Here is a 21,964-nt window from a genome sequence, read left to right on the forward strand (position 1 = left end):
CCAGGTTGTCTACTCATTATTATTAATATAATAATATTAATAACTGACGGTTGTTTTTGTTTCAAAATGTATAAATTTACCAAAGATTAATAAAATTCCAAAGTTATCGCTTGAAACACAAATAATTGTAAAAGCCAATATGAAAAGAATTTCATGGTAATGTGTGAACATACAGGGTGTCCCACTAAGGAGTGGACAGCGCGATATCTCTTAAAGTATTGTCGATAAAAATATAAAAAAAATAGGGAATTGCATGGTTCGAGGGGGCCCATTTATTAGCGCGAACGAATTTTGTTTCCGATTATTATTTTAAAAGATACGATGGTCAAGTTCGGTTTTTCAAATGGAACTATTTTTTTTGAAGACCTGAGTTGATAGTGCGTTCCAAGACAAATTCAATAAGCTTTAATGTATACACTTTATTTCCACTGGTTTTTAAGATATTGCGCTTGCAAATTTACTGATTTTCACTGCAAGGTCTTACTGGCGCCACGGGTGGCACTGCCTGTTGAAATGGATACTTACCTGCCAAAGGTCTACGCCAGAAATGGCAGGCCCAAAGGCTGGACAATTCTTTTCCGTCAGAAATGCTACTTAGGTAGGTACATCTGCGGTATCGAGAAGCGCATCGTTACTTTTATTTCGCACTTGCTTCTACGCTCGGATGGCCGGTTCTTTTGGGAGGGATGCAAGTTGGATTGGTTCTGATACAATCTGCTCCCTATGGTTGAAATTTAGTCTAGCAACTTTCACTCCTCCTAACCTAACCAATCCAACTTGCATCCCTCCCAAAAGAACCGGCCATCCGAGCGTAGAAGCAAGTGCGAAATAAAAGTAACGATACCTACCTAAGTAGCATTTCTGACGGAAAAGAATTGTCCAGCCTTTGGGCCTGCCATTTCTGGCGTAGACCTTTGGCAGGTAAGTATCCATTTCAACAGGCAGTGCCACCCGTGGGGCCAGTAAGACCGCCCCCGGTTTTTGCCATTCCAGAGGGGTTTCTTGCAGTGAAAATCAGTAAATTTGCAAGCGCAATATCTTAAAAACCAGTGGAAATAAAGTGTATACATTAAAGCTTATTGAATTTGTCTTGGAACGCACTATCAACTCAGGTCTTCAAAAAAAATAGTTCCATTTGAAAAACCGAACTTGACCATCGTATCTTTTAAAATAATAATCGAAAACAAAATTCGTTCGCGCTAATAAATGGGCCCCCTCGAACCATGCAATTCCCTATTTCTTTTATATTTCTATCGACAATACTTTAAGAGATATCGCGCTGTCCACTCCTTAGTGGGACACCCTGTATATTTCATGATCAGATTCTTATTCGGTACAATCCGAAATTCGGTCACTCCGAATACTCCTAATTATTCGAATATTCGAATACTCCTAATTATTCGAATATTCGAATACTCCTAATTATTCGAATATTCGAATACTCCTAATTATTCGATAATTCGAATACTCCTAATTATTCGAATATTCGAATACTCCTAATTATTCGAATATTCGAATACTCCTGATTATTCGAATATTCGAATACTCCTGATTATTCGAATATTCGAATACTCCTGATTATTCGAATATTCGAATACTCCTAATTATTCGAATATTCGAATACTCCTAATTATTCGAATATTCGAATACTCCTAATTATTCGAATATTTGAAGAAATTATTCGTATTCAAATATTCGAATACTCCTAATTATTCAAATATTCGATTACTCCTAATTATTCGAATATTCGAATACTTCTGATTATTCGAATATTCGAAGAAATTATTCGTATTCGAAATGATTCGAATTATTTGAATAGTAGAATAATTACAGCTCTATTGCTGTATCCTTCAAATGACTTCTTCCGCGTGCACCGGTACTGGGACTGGTTGTCCGCTTGTAGGTGAAACATACCAAAACTTTAAACGCTTATAATTACAAAGGAAAGCCTCAATCGCAATTTCGTCATCTTCATTTTCGTTTTATTTTGACGTTTAGAATCACCTCTTAAACGGAACACCCTGTATATCTCGTCTGTGGTAAGACGAACACGATGTATATCGACACCGTTACCATTTAGATTTCGTATGCACAAATGAAAGACCGTATACATATTGTCTACTTACTGAACACCTCCAGGGGCATGCTAGTCCTTACTTTTATTGCGAGAGATAAGATAACAGGTAACGAGGAGATTTGTCTTTACAGATCTCAAGGTGGAACCACCATGGCTGGACAGTTAAGACTGACGGTAGTAACCATTTTAATCAGTTTTGGTAAGTAGATTTTCTGATATCTTACATTCGTTACTATTTTTGTGAAACGTTTATGGAGAAGTACTGATTTATTAATTCAATTGAATTCGGTCTCTGAGTACTTTCATTATGAGAAGTTTTAACCAGTTTTCGTATATTATCTGCATTGTATAATAATTTAGAATTATAGATACGTTTTAAGGCATATTGTTAAACAAAATTTTTCATAGCAAAAGTCGCTTCTTCGAAAAAGTCTCCCTTTCAGTTTGTGAATTAATTGTGTAGTATCATAACCCTCAAACACCACACTATATTTTCCTAACGCTTCCATCACACTGGGTCCACACGACCCAGAATTTCGTTTCCTCTATATATCAGGATTTGCTGCACAGATTTAAACAATTTTTTTAATCAATTCATCAGACTACAAGGAAATGAAATATATCGATAGTTTGGTCAAAAATCTTTTGATGCTCAAGATATTTTGAAAAACGACGTCCGGGTTCTGAAAGTTCCGTTTTTTTCTTATTTTAATCGCAGTTTCTTCTAAAAACAGGTACGGGGATTTTATTATACATCAATCGAAAGGTTTTGAGTCATACTTGAGGGTAATATATATGTCATTATAATTGGTTCCAAAAAATATAATTATTTCGGGAGGTGAAGTCGAGTGATTTTTTACTTCTTCCGAACGAATGTTCTCTGTAGAATTATACAATGAAATTGTTGGAATAATAATTTCTCTTATTAAAACACAAATAAATCACTATGGAATCATTCATTTACACTAGGAGCAGTCGCAACATATTTTCGCCACATGTTCCCTACAAAACGATCGATCGCATTTTAAACACTTTCTATCGATTGAAAAGTATGTGTTCTACTTTACACAGCGTAGAAATGCTGTCTGAACAAGAAATCACTGTACAAACAATAATGTTCTGTAGCAACTACTAACTCCACTTTTCCAGGAATGCTGACGTGCACACCACACTGGGTCTGTGCGACCCATAGACTACCTTTTTCACGATGTCACTCGCTTCTTCAGGTAAACTAGGCGTCTTATGGTGCGCAAGCGGTAGTAGGGATCACAAAGTTTTTTCCGCCACCACAACAGCTCCCCATCATTTACTGTTTAGTAGTGGCCACGAATCTTTCAAACGGCCTGGTTCTCGGTGACATATGTAGTGTGATGTTTGAGGGTTAAGAATCAGGGGAAAAATGTCATTGAATATGTACATGGAATGATCACAATGATGGTACAACTGGGCATAAAGTGATTCCTCATCCCAAAATTAATCAAAAACATAGAATGACGGTTTTTTTTATATAAGGTTTTGTACTTAAAAAAGAAACGGGTTTGCATAATTTGTTATGTACGCGTAGGTACACTTGACTAATCGTAAGAATAGATTTGGTATTTCTGTTTGAATTGGTGCCCTTATTAGATTTCCGGAATTGTAAACATTAGAGATATAGATGGTTATTGTAAATGTTTAGACAATTTAATTAACAACTATTCTCAGAAGGAATTGTTGAAAACCTTGATCTTGTTGCCGAATGCTAAGTTAATACCAGTCGAGTGATGGATTCGTGAATTCTTGTTACTGTATCCTGATTTTGAAATATTTTTGTTTTATTTTAACGAAATCTGAAATATCTTCGGAGTACATATCTAGAGACTGTCGCTGCCGTGTATCTTTACTCGTAACCCGGCTATTCCAACCTTACCTGAAACTTATTTCATTAATATCTTATTACGCCTGCAATATTTCCTAAATTTAAAGGCATTTTCTTATATAAACCGCATATAAGCTTTCGAATAAAACCAAATTCAATAAAATTGGTTCACGTATGACATAGATATCGTAATATCGTCTCATGGATCAGACGGAAACGGTAAAGTAAGATTTTTTTTTTGATTCTTCGACAAAATTTTCATCAATATAATACGTATACGCGTTACACGCACACTTTCAGCCAAAATAAACTAACACATGTTTCGTTCGTCGACTCTCGGGATTATTTGTCATTGTACATACCTATATACCAGGGGTTTAAAACAGTTATGATATCGGTTTCGGTTCTTCAAACAGTTATGAAGAACCGATAGTCTGGATAAATGTTATACGGATCCGAAATTTCTGACTATATCGATTTCGGTTACGCTTCTAGAACCGATATTATATCGGTTATAACGGTTCTAGAACCGTTATTTTTTTCAGTTCTATATCGGTTCTAAAACGGTTCTGGAGTCGGTTTATTTCGGTTCGTAAATTGATTCTTATATTGTTCCTACGAAATTGTTATATGTTTTAACTATCCGATGGCTGCGCAAGAATTTATTTTGTCAACGCAATTTGAACGCAGACGTCTATTCTTGTTTTATCCATCATCTCAGTAGCGTATCTATACTGCGTTCCACATAAGAGCGTACCAACGCCCCTACAGATTTGCGACCGATCTGCGCAGCTCCCACGGATCTGACACACGCGATTGGTCGTAGCACTTTCCCTGCCGGTTTACTACCAATCAACAGTATATCCCTGCGCGAAACGAGTACGCTCTAATGTGGAACGCAGTGTACGTCAATGTTTTAAGGGGGTAGACACGTCACGTGATCTGGCCGATTTGGCAGGTCGGTATTACAGCAGATTTTTCTGCACTGAAATGGTGTTACCCATAGATACGCCGCTGCCTGGTGCACGCGAGAGGGAGCTGTTTGCTATTTCCGTATTCTATTCTGAATAAAAAAAGAAATTCTCAGCTGTTGCGTTGTACTTATAAAAATTTAAACGGACAGTCGGCTGGTACTGCAAACGTAGACAATTCATTGTACATTTTAATTACTTGAAATGTGCTTATGCTACAATATTCTACGTTAGCAGTAAGGAATTATAAGTGAAAAGGGAAAATAGATTAGGGGATGTCCCCAGAAAATGAAGTTTGTTAGGCTAGACATTTTTTTATTAGCAAAGCACCGAAACAGAACATGAAGTACATTTATTACACGTCCTATGCAGAAAGCAGTTATGAACAAACATTATATATAAAATTGTGTTGGATGTTGAATTGGACTAGTGAAAATGCGCAGGGTGGATGCGCGTGATTATTATATGGTTGGCTCCTCAAAGTGACAGAAAATATAACCTATATGCTATACCCGATTTCCTAAAGATACTGTTGCGGCGTAATAATAATGTTTTGGAAGGATAATAAAAGGTTCACAAATGTAGCGTAAAAGAACGAAATAGCCACCAAACATTTATTGGCATAAAGCATATACATAGGGGACATTCCATGCGAACTGGGATAGATTTCGGAGTAAATTTTCGTAGATTGCTGAAATTTGAATATGTTGTAGTCTTTAGTGATATTTAAACGAACCTCAAAGGATTTTTCGAAATTTTGAAAAATGTCGATTTTACAGCTGTTTGAAGTTAAGAGCTAACTTTTTTTCAATACATTATAGCTATGGAAGTAGTAAACTGATGGAGATGAGCTTTACGGTGCTTATAGAGAAGACATTGAAGTTTTAAGAAAAAATTATTTCAGTTTAAAAAAAAAATTTGAACCATATTTGTGCAATTATTTTAAACAAATGCACTGGCCCTTTTTCGTCGCTAACATTCTACAGTATTTGATGAACATGGTTTAGGGCACTGCCAAGCCACAGGTTCCCGTCTAGAGCACTTCTATTTCGTGAAGGAAACATCACTACAACGACATCTTCATTATCATAATTATATAAATCTTCGCGGTCTGCTCTGTTCGATGATGTAGCGTAAATGATACCAAGAATAAATGTAAAATAATTTTTATTGCAATGAACTTCACGAAAAATCATAACAATTTTATGCTTCTCGCTAATAGGTATCACCCATCAAATTTCCGTAGAAGCACCGTATCTCGTTCATACATTGGCGACCTTGTTTGAAATGAAAATGAAAACAATAAATCGCAAACGATGAACTTGTAATGTGCAAAGTAAATAAATCAACGAATTTATCATGGAAGACACAAATAAACAAAGCGGGAAAGTAGAGTAATAATGAAAAGAATGGAAACGAATGCTATGTATTCGTAGGGTTAATAGGGGGTTAGGAAACCTGGGATGAATAGATTTTTGTATTTTATTTGTAGCCGTCTTCATAGATTAAAATGTAAGATGCTCATTGTTAGTGGAAATCTGTTGGGCAAAAAAATACGCATTTATTTCAAAATCTACTATCCGTTATTTCATGTTAACAATGGGAAAGTAAACATAAACGAACCAATGTAAATTCAATTTTGTGACAGGACCACGTCAACGCGTCTCATACTAGATGGCGTCACATTGATCTTTCCTCGCGAAATAGACGCGGTCTAGACGGGAACCTACGGCTTGGCAGTGCCCTAAACCATATTCATGAAATACTGTAGAATGTTAGCGTCGAAAAAAGGCCAACCATGGTAACCTATCCGGTGTGTACATCAACCAATCAAGCATACACAAATAAACTTATTCAACTGTTTTCGTTTTGGTGATCCCCATATTCAACCTAGCTCCGCCGATATTAATTTATTTCAGCAAGTATCGACACATCGCGAAGTAGACAACCATTGAAAGATATCAGTTACAATGATCTGAGTGCGTGTAAATCTGTTTTTTTTTGTGTATTCAGTGCAGCTAAATTTGTGTTTCTTTTGAATTTTTTGAAAAGTTTTCGAGCAAGAGATTTGATATTTTTTCATTTTTTGGGGGGTGGCGTGATTCTGTGGTTTATGTGATTTCTGCGCACGTGTGTCTCGATAACACAATGGACTACAATAGTGGATATAATAGAAACAATGGATTTTAGTGAGTAGGGAAGCACCCTTTAATTTTTGATTGAGTGTAGCAGAATCGTGTGGTCATGCCGATTGTCGGTAAATTTCGTCGTAGCTTCTCTGAGGTGAGTGACCCCGTGCGACAGTGGCTTCGACGTCTTTGACAACCACTGCTCGACCTCTCGCCTGACTTTCCTCGCGTGGAGCACTGCTCACGGATTGCCTGCTTTTACACATATCTTTAAACGTTTGTGACTAACAAACGAAGTCTCAACCGCAATATCGTTATTCTTGATTTTCGTCTTAGAATACTGTCTAGAACCACCCTTTAAATTTATTCCCACACGTAGCCGTACACACTGTATAACTTATTGGTAGATTTGCGCGATAAGAGATTATTAGATGGAAATACGAAGATTTTTAAAAACGCTATTGTGGCGAAAACTAATATTCCCACAATCTCGACAATGGACTAAAATTGTTTATTTAACAATTTATTAAAAGAATTTATAGAAATAACGAAGCCGGCCGTCGGGAGAAATGCCAAGCATAATGTAACTATTTCGTCACATTGTGAGGAAAGATGCTCAATAATAATGTTTGCCGCCCGTCCAAAAGCCAATAGCTAGCCCTTTTCATATAGTCCCCAGAAACTCGGGTGGTTGGAGACCATGTGGAGATTATCGCCGACTGAATGGCATCACCGGGACAGAAAATATCCGCTGCCACACATTCATGATGTGGCGCACCATGGGTGCAAAATACTTTCGCTAATAGATTTGACCAGGGCGTGCTAACACATTCATGGGGCGCCTGAAGATATACAAAAGACGGCGGTGATTACACCGTTCGGGTTATTCGAGTTTACGTTCGAGCAGCGCCACCTACACTTTCCAGAAGCTCATGGATTCTATACTTAGGGGTTTAGATTTCTGTCCCTGTTAAGCCGGGTCCAGACTTGAATGAGTATACGCTGAGCAGGCTGAGCGCGCACGAATATTTTGATGTGGACGGGTGAAACGGTAGCCAGGACCGCATGCTTCTACGTCAGAAAGGGTGGGCGTCAACGCATATGCTAGTGCAGACGTGTCATTCGTGGTAACTCGGCGCATGCGACTCGACTTGCGAATGCCGGCGAAGGCACATGGCCTGAGCCGACCGTTGTCGGTTTTCTTCCACACATCAAAGGAAGTTTGGAGTGCATTGCGCTCAGCGTGGATGATAGAAGCAGATGAGATACTTTTCTCAAATCCTCGATGTCTCGGATTTTCATAATATTGAAATATATGGTAGTCCATATGAAATTAGGGAGGGTTAAGGTCCTCATTTTTGCAGATTCGAAATTGTTTAAAATACAAATCTTCAAAGTTATCTGCTTTCGCTGATTTTTACGAAACCCGTCTACAGAAATTAATTTTAATGACCTAAATTATTGAAGGTATGGATTTGCGTTTTTTTTTTTAATCATGAAGGATGGATCTATGTAAATGAATTTAATCCATTGTTAATATTGCCATAAACAGTTAATCAAAAATCTAAAAATGACATTTTCAACAATGTAATGCAATTACCATATGATAGACTCTAAAGCTGTATTTTACTGAATAATTTGTCTTTCTTTTCTTCACTACACCCTGCATTGTTCTTAATTCATACAGCCTGAACGACTCGCTGTTGTGTTAAAAAATCACACGAAACTATTCTTAACGAATTCAGCTTGAAATGATATAAAACAATTTTTCACGAAATTTCGTTCATTATGGTCCGAATTACGTCGTTCTTGATGTTAGTTTCATCGGCAAAACATAAGGAATCAATTGACGTCGTTTTCGCAAAAATCTGATGAGAAATGCGGAACTATTGGACATTTCTTACTTTTTAATGATATTCCAACCGTTTCGAGGGTCGAAACCCATAAAATTCGGTGAAGCACTGTGAGGATTGTCCTCACCACGGCGTACCAGGTAGCACCTCTTTGATAGGCGTTGCTGGAGAATCAACCTGTATTTGTAAACAGGATGACTCGGAAGGTTGAGCTGTATGTTTATTTAGCTAATCACACAATCTTTACGACTGCGGAGTGGGCTAAGCTAAGCACAGAAGTTGGCGAAGGAAGACACAATGGCACTTTCGACCCCTCCGCACGAGTCATTCGTGCGCGCTCAGTCTGCTCAGCGTATATGCATTCAGGTCTAGACCCGGCTTTATGTGGACGATATGTAACGAGTTATAACGATGGGACGCTGATCTTGCCCCCACCACTCGCGCCTGGCGCGGCCGCGAGATGGCTGCGTGCCGAGCGGCGCTCTCGCTCGCGAAGTTCGCGCGGCATCGCCTATAAGCCAGCGCGGCGGGCCCGTCTGGCTGAGTCTACCACGAGCGGTGTAGGCGAAAGGTTAGAACTCTCCCAGCGATCTCTTGTACGTAACAAGCTGTATCACTGCGACTTTTTGGTTTCCCCTACCTCCACGGCCCCTACAGGAACACGAGCTCGCCGACCTCTAGACGCAAATCGATATCCGCAGTCGATCTTAGGGACACAAGGCTACGCCTGCCCCGGAGGACGATCCTATAGTCTCCTGAGGATTGGACTCAAGACTTCCCGGTCAGGGCCATTGGTGGAGACCACAGCCAGGGCACCAGAACGACCCCCCACATCTACCGCCGACTCTTACCGACCTTCGCGCCGCGACCGCGACACACCACCCCGTCGGTGTGCTACGTGAAGGTGTAGGCTGCTAAGTGAAGTTAGGGTTAAACCGACAGACCTCTGTTAGCCAGCATAGACCTAGCCGGGGGCTCTCTTGTACACGCGATTGAATAAAACCCGTCGCCGCGCAGCGCCTCCAACGTCCGGTTAATAAACGCTACGGGAATCGGTTACAGATTGGTACCCCCGGATATGTGGACGCACGAGAAGCATTTGCGTCCTTATTTAATAAGCAGAAAGAAAATGGTCTTACAATTGAGGTAGCTAAATGCATGTTTGCGCAAAGTTCGGCGCATTATATAGGTTAGTGATAAGGAAATCACTGCATTGGACGAAGGGGTAAAACGCGTTAGAATAACAACAGCTGACAGCAGGACCTCGCCTTTTGCACCTTTCTACTATTACATGTAGTACATAATTTCTAACTATTTTGCTCTTTGTTGTCTTCTTATATACTTTCTTTCGTAATATCTACTGTGCAATAAAGATTTATTATTATTATTCAGGAATATCCAAGGCCGAAAACAATAGACAAACTGCGATGTTTTCTATGTGTTTTCGAATTTTACCGAGGGTTCCTCCACCGAGCGGCAGATTGGTTGGCTCCCTTAGATTGGCGTCTTAAGGAGGCTAAGAAGAAAGACAGGACGCTGGTGAGCTCGAACGATGAATCTGAAAAAACATTAGAAGAAAGACAAAAACAAATAACCGCAGCATCGCATTTGTGCCATCCGAAACAAACCGTTACAGCACGATTCGATAAAGTTAAGATCTGCCTCGTCAGTCCTAAAGCATTAAAAAGCAGTTATTTTTCTAAAAAAATTGAGATTTTTTCATTATAAAATAAGAACGGTTTATCCTAGGAACGTGTTTTCTTTTTAGTTTTGTAGAGAATATTCCTGGCTTCAATTTTCACTCCACAATATGTTTATCAAACGTACAGATCGGAAGATATTTGGCTTGTTGGAAGCAATTTCGTATTGCCCGCGGTTTTATGTATTGAGTGAATGTATCGCATGAATGATGAGTGTGAAGTGTGAAGAGAGAGTGAAGTACGTAAGGGGATTGAGATTGATCATCCACTTTGTAAAAGGACACTACCAAGTACAGAAATCTATTAAGATTAAATTCAGTTTCATTGTTATAGTTTGCACAGTAATCCACTTCCGACAACTAATATCACGGCACATGCGCCATTAAAAATCCAACATGGCTTTTTCGAGGACCGATACTGTTCCGGACTGGAAAATCGAGTCTTTCAAAAATTGTGAAAATTCGCTTAAGTTGATATTTTTTTTTTTTTTTTTAATGTTTTACTACTATTTTTTAGTTGTTTAGCATCGAAGAGATCAAGTAAGATACTTTTTAAAAAATAGATTTTCAAGCAGGTAGGTGGAAGGAAAGAGTGGGGTAGTGGGGGGGGGGGAGAAAATATCGAGCATGGAGTGTAGCGGTATGCGTGAAGAAATCGGAAGAATTCCATCTTCCAATCAGCCGGGTTCTTGGCGATGGCTCTCTTGATGGTGTCGACCATCCTCTCAGCCTGTCCATTAGACTGGGGATGGTTTACCGGAGAGAATAGATGCGAAATATGCATCTCCTTGCAGAGGTCGGAGAACAGTCCGGACGTGAACTGTGTTCCATGGTCAGAAATGAGAATATCCGGTGGCTGAAGAATTCCCTGCAGAGGTCACACGTTCGTTTCGCGGAGATTGTAGGCGTCAGTGCCACGTCGGGAAATTTTGAAAATGCATCCATGAAAATAAGAATGTACTGGCCGTCTATTGGACCAGCGTAATCTATATGAACTCGTTCTAACGGCCTTGTGGGTATTGGCCACGCGTCGCACTGACGCACAATGTGTTCGATGTCATTCGCCATTTTAGGCCAAAAAATATACTGCCGTGCAAGCTGTTTCATCCTACGGATACCTGGATGACCCTTATGAAGTGCCCGAAGAATCCCAGCTTGCATCGTATTAGGAATGACTACTCTATCTCCAAGAAGTACCATGCCATCCACGACGCAAAGGTTGCCTTTTCTACCTTTGTAAAATGTGGTCTCCTCCGAGTCTTCGACCGACTTCCAGCCAGTCGCGATGGCCTTTATGACAGCCCGAAGGCATGTGTCTTCGGCGGTTGCCGTCTTCAAGCCGTGCCGCAATTCTTGCCCGAAGAAGTCGATGGAGGAATTCATAATTCCCTCCAGTTCACACTCGACTGTCCTGATTGTGGCCACCTGCAGCTCCTCAATGTTGTCCCGACGAAATTTCTCAACTAGGCGAGACAACGCATCCGCTTGTCCGAATTCCTGAGTTGGAACGTATTCAATTTGAAATTTGTATCCCAACAGCCTTATGGCCCATCGCTTGAGCCGCGCTGCCGTTGTCGCCTTGACTTTGGTATTTTCCGTCTGGAGTAAAGCGACTAGAGGCTTATGGTCAGACTGCAAAATGAATTTGCGGCCCCACACGAATTTATGGAACCGCTCGACCGCGGTGACCAAAGCGAGTGCCTCCTTTTCCAACTGTGAATAGTTGCGTTGTGTGTCCGTTAGACTCTGTGCCATATGATACACAGCGCGCTCGTGACCGTCCGGATGACGCTGTATTAGGACGCCGCCAATGCGCGTGCAGCATGCGTCCGCGGCCACAACCAGCGTCTTGGAAGATATGCATAATAATGCTCATAATGCTCCAGAAGCAGAGGGCTGAGCATCACTTCCCTGATCGCCTCGAACGCCGTCTGGTGTTCGCGATCCCAACTCCAAGGACGATTCTTGCACCTGAGCTCTTCTAACGTACGTTTCAATTGATGCAGGCCTGGAATAAATTTTCTGTAATGATTGACCATGCCTAAGAAGCTTTGTGCCTCCGAAACTGTTGAAGGCGTCGGCATGTTTGCAATGGCTCGGATGGCTTGTGGGTCGGCTGAAATTCCCTTTGCGTTAACGACCAAGCCAAGGTATTTCATTTCTTCCAAGTCAAAGCTGCATTTTTCCTTCTTCAACCTCCAACCCTTTTCTTGGAGCCGTTGAAGCGTTTTGTGGAGCCGCTGATCGTGCTCCTTCTGATTGGAGCCCATTACGACCACATCATCGATGTATGCGTGTACACCATCCAGTCCTGTAAGGGAGCCATCTATCGCCTGCTGAAATATGGCAGGAGCTGTTTTAATTCCGAAAAGCAGCCTCTTGAATCTGAAGAGACCCTTCGGCGTGGTGATCCTAGTTATTTCGCGGTGTTCGTCGGCAATTTCAATTTGAAAAAAAGTGTCGCTCAAATCGAGCAAGCTGAAAACTCGATTCCCGTTGAGTTTCGTGAAAATACTTTCCACACTCGGCAAGGGTTGGCGGTTGTTGACGAGCGCTTGATTCACTCCCGTCGAGTAGTCCGCGCATAGGCGAATTCGTTCCTCGCCCTTCTTCACAATTACGATTGGCGTTGTTCAGCTAGAGGATGTCACACGCTCGATTATACCGCTGGACTCTAATCATTGCAATTCCTTCTCGAGTATTACCTCCATGGCGTATGGAATTGGGCGACAGGGAAGCTGCACCGGTCTGGCATCTTTTGTAATGTGGAAGCTCGCCCGAAAATCGCGGCACAACCCAGGCTCCACGGAGAACAGACCGGGGATCGAGGATATATTCCCGAAGGCATGGCGATGACGCGGCAACGCTCCGATTCCGGGACTCGACGGCCGTCCGCCTCGTGCGCGCGAGTTTGCAGGACGCATGGTCGGACGGACCCGATCCAACCATTGGTTTCGCGTTCGCGCCAGAAACAGTGTCCGAATCACGTAATTCACCGAGTGGAACGGACCACAAACTCAAGCCATCGATGGCGTTGAGACCGAACAGATTTACGTTGTTCCGAGTAACCACGGCAATGTCTATCTCCTTTTCGCGCCCGAGAACTCGAACCACCGCACGAAACTTACCGAAGATTCTGAATTCGTTTCCACCGGCGTGCTCCACCGTCTCACTCGACGAGAGTTTCGGAGATCCAAACCGAATCCACTCATCTTTGCCGACGACGGTAATGTCAGAACCACTGTCGTATTGGAAGCGCACTGTCTTCCCGACGATTGAGGTCGATAAGTAGATCCTGCGCCGTCTACCGGCCCTTGTGATCGACTGCGCGACCAAACTTCCACTCTTCGCGCGATCCTCCACTTTTACGGTTCGGACCGACACACTTTGCTAATGTGGCCTTTCTTTCCGCACTTGTGGCACAACACGTCGCGGAAGCTGCATTTTGCACGAAGATGTGCATCGCCGCAACCGTAGCACTTTCCGTTCACGGAAGGATTTGACGGTTTTGCCTCCTCGCGAGGTTTATTCCTAACTACCTCGCGCGATTTATTCTTAGCGTCCTCGCGCGATTTATTTTTCACTTTGGTATGGACCACGGTGTTGACGGTTGGCTTTGGTACGTCGCTGATGAAATTTTCCAGGGTCTTCATGCCGGAAGTGACGTTAAGATGGGCCTCGAGTTCCGCGGTTACTTTCTTCAACGAAGCGTAAGGATTTTTTTCTACGATGCGTAATGCAATTTTCTTCACCACATCGTTGTCGCTGGAGAAAAAAAAGACTGCAGAAGCAGTAGTATCCTCAAATTGTCGTCCGATAAATTCGCCCGTTCGAATTCCGCAGCGTTATGATTAATGCGGTCTAAGTGTTCCGCGATCGGAAGCGATTTATTGTAACGGAAATTTAATATCTCTATGCGTTTGCGTGTAAAAGATATTTTGTCTCGGAACAGATTCTTGAGAATTTCCAGCAATTCTTTTTGCGGTTTGTCCCAGGTTTTCTAACACCAATCGTGTTTGCATCTCTGGAGGAAGAGGTTCCGCCTCCGTGACGATGGTGTATTGGTGGCTTCGTAGCCATTTTTCGAAGGGATATGTTTCATCGCCATGGCCGAACGCGTACTTCTCGATGCGTAGACAGAGTCGATTGTACAGGTTAGGATGCGGTACGTCTTGCTGCTGAGTTGAAGGCCCAGCAACATCCTGAGCGGCTTCTTTGCGAAGCTGAAGTTGTAGCAAGCTGTTGATAGCTGCCGTGAGGGCTTCGATGCTCTTCGCCGTGTCCGCCATTATGATTCGTAGTAGGAATCAGTAGCACAGAAACACAGATTATTCCACAAATTAATTGTCCGCAGCGCCAGTTGTTGGATTCGTGTAAAGAAACCACACGGCGTTAAACAACTCCCGACGTGTATCCACTACCATGTCTGGATGATCCCCTGCACTCGACAGAGGGATCCGCCTTCATCTCCACGATGGATTTAAAGGCTGGGTATTATCAGGTGAAAGTGGCGACCGAGATTCAGGACAAAACAGCTTTCATCACAGCTTTCGGAGTCTTTCGATTTAAGAGGCTCCCCTCTGGACTTTGGAACGCCCCAGCGACATTCCAGCGTCTGATGAATCAATTCGAAGCCAACCTCAGTCACATCACCATCCTCGCCTACCTTGACAATCTAATTGTTCTGTCACCAACGGCAGAAAAACACTGGGAAGATTTGCGAGACGTATTCGATAGTCTCCGTCTGTACGGGCCACGCATGAACCGGCTCAAATGCCGTTTCGTTTGCAAATCTGTGAAATACCTTGGTCACATTGTGTCGCCTCAAAAAATTCACACCGACCGAGATAAGGTCAGGGCTATCCAGGAAATGGCGAGACCGAGGAACGTCAAACACTTACAAACGTTTCTCCAAACGCGTAGCTGGTATCGAAAGTTTATTCCGGGTTTCACAGACACGGCTAAGCCATTAAGCGAATTAACAAAGAAAAATGTTACGTTCATCTGGGAGAAAGAGCGGGGGAGGCTCTCGCCGTCCTTTGGGCGGCCCAACGGTTCCGAGCATATCTCAAAGACGCTCCCATAATTATCGTCACGGATCATCAACCGTTACGTTGGCTCAGGACGATCAAGTCACCAAGTGGACCTCTCGCCCGATGGGCCCTCCAGCTCCAACCCTTCAACATCTGTATTAAATATGCGGCAGGGAAATCCAACGTTGTAGCCGATACCCTATCTCGGCCACCATGTACCGACACGATGTCCTGCCCGGTATGCATCATTTCCGTGGACTTATCGGCACGCAGTGCTGCCGACGTACGTCAGGGGCAACTGCAGGACTCAGAAGTGCGGAAAATAATCGAGGATCTCGAGGAAGGAAGTCCAGAGAGAACTTCACCATGATTATCAAGAGGATATTTACATAACTAGGGGTACTGTATCGATACACGCAAGACGACGATACAGATGAAGCCCAGCTGGTTGTACCTAAGCAAGAGAGAGCTAGGATTTTAAAGGCCATTATGGAGTTGAGCACACCCTCCAGAAGGTTAGTCGCAACCATTACTGGCCCGGCATGAGGAACTCGGTGGCACAACACCTAAAAGCTTGTTCGGCGTGTCAGCGATACAAGCCCTCCAATCTGAAACCTGCTGGGTTATTGCAGACACCCATCCTCCAACTAAAATGTGTACAAATTTTAATACATTTTTAATATATTTGGTACGAATAGAGGTTGACATGTCTGGAGAAAACCGAACTCAAAAATGAATAATAAAAATTTACGTCCTACTGTAAAGTATTATGGTGGTTCCGCGATGTTGTGGGGTTGCAAAAGGTACCGAAAATCTTGTTTTTATAGATGGAACTTTAGATAAACATGCATTTTAAATATTTTAAAAAACAATTAGAAGAAAGTGATATCAAATTGGGATTATTGGAAAATTTGTATTTCCAGCAAGACAATGACCGCAAGCATATGGCCGGAATTATGTAAGAATGGTTATTGTATAATGTATAATACACCACATGGGTTACATACACCCCCATAAAGTCTGGATATTAACCACGTCGAATATTTGTAGGCGGAAATCGACAGGAGATTAAACAATTACAACAAAATTTTGAAAGACGTACTAAAACAAAAGATTTTAAAAATATGGAATTTTTTCGAATCTGAAATATCTGAAAAACTAGTGCACAGCATGCGACAACGTCTCAAAAGCGTAATTGGAGCCAAAGGTAATATATAAAATAATAATATAAGGTACTAATATAAAATAAATTGCGTATAATTAATGCTGTTCGAATACTTTTATGACCCTGTTTCATTACATCTTAGCAATAAATGTTTCATAACTTCTACAAATATTATCCGATGCATTTCAAATTTGATATATATAATCTCGATACTTGTATCTTATAGAAGTTACAACATTACTTTTAGAACTTAACATGTATAGTTTTATTACTTACAGTTTTAATAGTGAACGTTCGATTATTTTCGTGGCTCACTGTACATACCTTAGCGTAGGTCACAGCACCATTTTACGCTTCGATTATCTACATATACATAAAATCCTCAGTTTAGTTACAAATAAAAAACAGTTTGATGATATACAAACACGTGGCATCTCAAATTTTAACAAATTATCTTATTTGACACTCGCCAGGTTATAACTTGACGGTAAGCTGTCAAAATTTGGAGTACATTTGCATAGTGAAGATAGCAATTGACGAACGAAACATGTGTTAGTTTCTTTTGGTTGAAGGTATGCGTGTAACGCGTATACGTATTATGTCGATGAAAATTTTGACTGGAGAATCACAAGAACAAGTAGAAGAAGAAGAAAATCTTATCATTTTTGTATGATACATGACAACATATTACGATATCTCTGTCAAACGTGGACCAATTTTATTGAATTTGGTCTTATTCGAAAGCTTACATGCGGTTTACACCAGAAAAATGCCTTTAAATTTAGGAAATATTGCAGGCGTAATGAAATACTAATGAAATAAGTTTCAGGTAAGGTTGGATTAGCCGGTTTACCAGTAAAAGATACGCGGCAGCGACAGTCGACAAATACAGGGTGTCGAAACATGTACTTGGCGTCGAGACGCTACCGCGTCTCTAGATACGGTACAGTATCCGAACCATTTATCATATTTGATATAGCGAACTGTTCGATAATATCGGTCTGCAAGAAAGATGTACATTGTGCACTGTGCGTCGGACCTGTTCGGATCTTTCGAGCCACTAAGATCGTTTCAAGCCGCTCGCTTTAAGGGGGGAGCCTGGTGTAGCGGATCGAAGAAATCGATTTTTTTTTTTGCATAAATCAATAGTTGAATATCACGACAATATGTTCTCAAAACCGCAAAACGAAATTCGAAAAATTAAAGCGGATATAGCCGGTTTTGCTACGGAGCGCCAGGCTACCACAAAACTTTAAATGCGTTTTTCTCGAAACGACAGTTTCACACTTTGCGGGCAATATTACTCCAAAAATATTCAACCAATCGACTTGGCCTTGTGCACGGATATTTGTGAACATTTTCTTCATAGTACTAAGTTATTAGTATAATGATATTGTTTAAATAAATAACTTTTTTTTAGACATTTAAGGCAAAATTTCGTTGGAAACAGTGAACTTTTTATTCAAGAGGCCGCCATTTGTTCATTTTGCATCTTTTAAGTTTCAAATTTCTTCATTCTGTGCGTACACTCATAAACTAAAAGAAAATTGTTCGATTTTTGGTTTCAGATGAAACCAAAAGACGCTACGTTGCCCGCAGTGCAATAATTGCGTCGCCAACGGACTGGGCATAACTTTGTTATTTGCCGCTCTTTTTTAATATTTTTTTGTTGTTATATACCTTAACCTGTTAATACAATATCCTGAAAGTTTCAGAAAGATCTATCAAATACTTTCTTTAAAAAAAATTCCCGAAAAATGCCTCGATTTTCATTTAGTTACACCAGGCTCCCCCCTTAATCGAGCTACTCGCTTCATTCGAGCTGCTCTGTTCTTTGGAGCGCTCGGCTCGGATCGGTTATTCGAACCAAGTATATGCCGGCTCGCTTTTTCCGAGTACTCGAAAAGCTCTAAATCCTATGCGCCACAAATGCATTAACTGAAACGGAATGGTTTTCTACAGTCTATGAAGTCAATGCGCGAAACGGAGCATACACTTAGTCATCTGCCAGTAATAAAATGAATGTGCCGTTGTTGCCGGAAGAAAGTCCCTACAAAGTCAAATAAAGTGGTTAATATCTGGTAGAAGAAGCGGGAACTAGCTTTGATCGAAACTGTACTTACAGATGCCGGCACTGCGCGACTCACCCTTACCTGCGATTGAAATAAATCCTCGTGTACAAATAAGTTGAAATTGTAGACTAACTTCCTCGAATAGGGCTTCGACAAAATCGATTTGAAGGTGTGGCCGTGGTTTAGTCAAATGCAGGCGTACCGATAGATTTCCAAATTCGTTTTCACGGAAAAAAGTGACTAAAAATATTTGTGATAAATTCTGCTATTTTTAGTCAACTGCGTGTGTTCGAGACGAGTATTCAGAATCGTTTTTCTCAGAAACGGATTTTATTCCCCCTATCTTTACCGTACATTGAAATATTTCTGTTTACTAAAGTGTTGCCAAATATGAGAACACCAGGAAAATTGACTGGAGAACATTTTGTTCAAGATTATTTCATGTTGTTTAACAGAGTATGCCAAAGGAGGAAAGTTATGGTGTTATGATTGCAATACCGATTTAAGGGGTGGCCATACAACGGAGTGCAATGACCCCTACATTCCAGCACCATATTTCTACTTGGTTCTTTGTCCTCAAAACGAGTCTCATCATTGCCTCAAAAGCGTCATTACTTGTACGTATAATGTGTAACTAGCTGTAAATTACTCTTGCGTGCGCTAGGCATGCTCCATTTTGTGCTCGCATCGCACGTACATGCGTTAAGACAATAAATATCTTATTGTTAGTATTAAGATTTTTCTGTACTTTTACAATACAGTGTACGAATATGTTATAGAAGTCCATTTAAAATTTGTATTAGGTATTTATTTTGTTCGCCCCAACTAAATGTATTTCCTTGAAATTCACAATGAAGACTAGAATTTTAATAAATAATTATAATTTCTTTTTCGTTTCGTTTCTTTTTTTAAGAATTCTTTTTGCAAATTTATCTTTCTTAAATAAGGTTAAGAGCGTTCTCAAATTGATGATAAATAGCGTTCGTTTTAGTACAAATCAAGGTACTGTTAGAGACACTATAGTGTCTCTAGGTATTGTCCATTTGAAGCGCCCACTAGCGAAATTATTAACTTTGGAAATGTGGAGTAACAGATGTCTGGAAAACGTTTTATTTAAAATAGCGATATAACAATTATTTGACGCATTAAGAAACTTGGAAACTTAAACACACGTGGAACAATGTTTCTTCACAACCGTAATAAATTTTATCGATTTTTAAAATGGTAGGTTTATATCTATTAAGGTCGCCATTCGCGCTCCTTCTTGCCGTTCTATATGCTTGTAGGTAAGAACAGTCAAGAGTTATGCCAGGCAACTGAGAGTACGCACATATTAAATTGGCACGTTCTGCTGGCATTATAACTTTTAACTGTACAAGAAGTAAGAAGGAACGGCAAGGAAGGGCGTGTATGGCGGTCTTCATTTTTCATTCCTTTAGTAACAGAAATACGCGTTCATTTAAATCTTTGTCCCTGTTTTATTGCGGTCTTGTTGATTTCATATATACTATACTGACTTATGGTATGTTATTTTATGAGCAAGGATTAATTTATTATGACATACGAATGCCAGGAAATATTACAAAATTTGTCCTTTAAATTCTTTGCCTGCTTCATGTTTTTGCAATTGAAACATTACCTTGAAACTGGCGAGGCTGTGATGCAAGAATTTCCTTTAATGATGCAGATAGGGACATCTCGGTGACAGTACGAGGTTGCGTGCCGTCACACGAAATTGATGGCTACTGCCAACAGGAGAAATATTTCCCAGAGTCCAGCAGTATGTGTTCCTTTTGTGATACCTACGCTTGCAACGGTCAAGGGTCAGTTCATTTATTCATGGATATTCATTTCATATATTTTGTACTCTTGCCACTTTTCATTTGCATGTTGATATATTATAAATAATACACACATCATATTGTACTTAATTGTAATAGGTATATGTGAGTACTGTTCAGTTGGTGAAATATACATTTTTTCAAATACGGTTTATTAAAACTTGTATAAACAAATATGTACGTAATAAAAATTTCTAGTTGTATAAGATTATGCAATTTGTAACCATAATTATTGTACAACATAATAGCCAATTCTATAAATATAACAAATAAAATATTACAATTTATATAAAAGTACTTACTATTCGTTAAAGATAATTGAATGTTATTATTTCTTTATTAATTGCTAGAAACTATATGAGATTTACACAGCATATACCATAATTACAGTAAATTACAGTTTATAGCATATTAATCACCGTTCAAACGCAATATATAACTAAAACACAAATATTGTATAAGTAGGCATACAGAAATATCTGTTAGATTTGTATTTCACAGTTTCCAGGATAATTATACATAATTTTAAGCCCTACACTATTTGGTTGATTAAAAAATAACGAAGTCTGAAGAACAGTTTCAACATATCTACAATGTACATACATACATACATACATACATATGTAAGGACATACATCATACAGGGTGTCCCAAAAATAGTGGAGTTCCTTGAGGAAGGTGACTCATGGGAGATTTGAAATAACTTTTTCCTTAGGGAAAATATTATCCGAGGCATCGTTAACGAGATATTAACAAAATACCCCGGCCAATCAAAATGCGAGCTTCCGCTCGAGGTCCCGCGGTAGCGTTAGTTACGCGGTAGGCGGCTGCGCTTGTATTACGAACAAGCAAATCGGCACGCTTCGAAGGAAACCGCGCAAAATAACAAATGAAAAAGACGCAACATACGAAATCCAATTTTTCGTCATCTTTCGGTTGTCATTTAAAGTGAATAATGAATAAAGTATAAATCCAGGAAAATCACGTCGAACGTAAAAAGACGAATGTACCGTTTTTTTTTTACAGAAAAATCGAAAATAATAATTATTTTATGTGAGAGGATAAGGAATACGCAAATTTCCTTTTATTAATATCGTACAGACAAAAATGTAATGTAACAGGAAATGAACGAAAAGTAATCGTAATTCGTTATTGTGATAAAAATCTCTAATTCAATAACGACCAACACTGTAGCTGATAATGAATAGGACTGTTTTAAAAATCCTCAAGAAAAATTTATGTACGGAAATTTGAAGAATTATCGCC

General features: G+C 40.3%; 1 protein-coding gene across 2 annotated transcripts; it reads left to right on the forward strand.

Annotated features, from left to right (window-relative positions):
• The first annotated feature begins 2,128 nt into the window (after positions 1–2,128).
• LOC143378527 (uncharacterized) lies at positions 2,129–20,956 on the forward strand. 2 transcript variants are annotated; one of them, XM_076830356.1, is made up of 4 exons: positions 2,129–2,276; positions 19,313–19,474; positions 20,545–20,783; positions 20,833–20,950. In XM_076830356.1, exons 1-3 carry the CDS (start codon positions 2,144–2,146, stop codon positions 20,763–20,765), a joined length of 516 nt encoding a protein of 171 aa, XP_076686471.1. In that variant the 5' UTR covers positions 2,129–2,143; the 3' UTR covers positions 20,766–20,783; positions 20,833–20,950. The 2 variants fall into 2 exon arrangements, with proteins under 2 accessions (XP_076686471.1, XP_076686470.1); XM_076830355.1 differs by having other exon boundaries at positions 20,545–20,956.
• The last annotated feature ends 1,008 nt before the right edge of the window (positions 20,957–21,964 follow it).

Source organism: Andrena cerasifolii, chromosome 2 (assembly GCF_050908995.1).
Source record: "Andrena cerasifolii isolate SP2316 chromosome 2, iyAndCera1_principal, whole genome shotgun sequence".
Lineage (NCBI taxonomy): Eukaryota > Metazoa > Arthropoda > Insecta > Hymenoptera > Andrenidae > Andrena > Andrena cerasifolii.

Bases quoted from the DNA above. Each gene is read 5' to 3' on its own strand.
- LOC143378527 (XM_076830355.1), top strand. From the start codon at position 2,144: ATGCTAGTCCTTACTTTTATTGCGAGAGATAAGATAACAGGTAACGAG. The intron at 2,277-19,312 runs GTAAGTAGATTT...GTTGTTTAACAG, and splicing joins AACCATTTTAATCAGTTTTG to AGTATGCCAAAGGAGGAAAG. The intron at 19,475-20,544 runs GTACGTATAATG...TTAATGATGCAG, and splicing joins CCTCAAAAGCGTCATTACTT to ATAGGGACATCTCGGTGACA.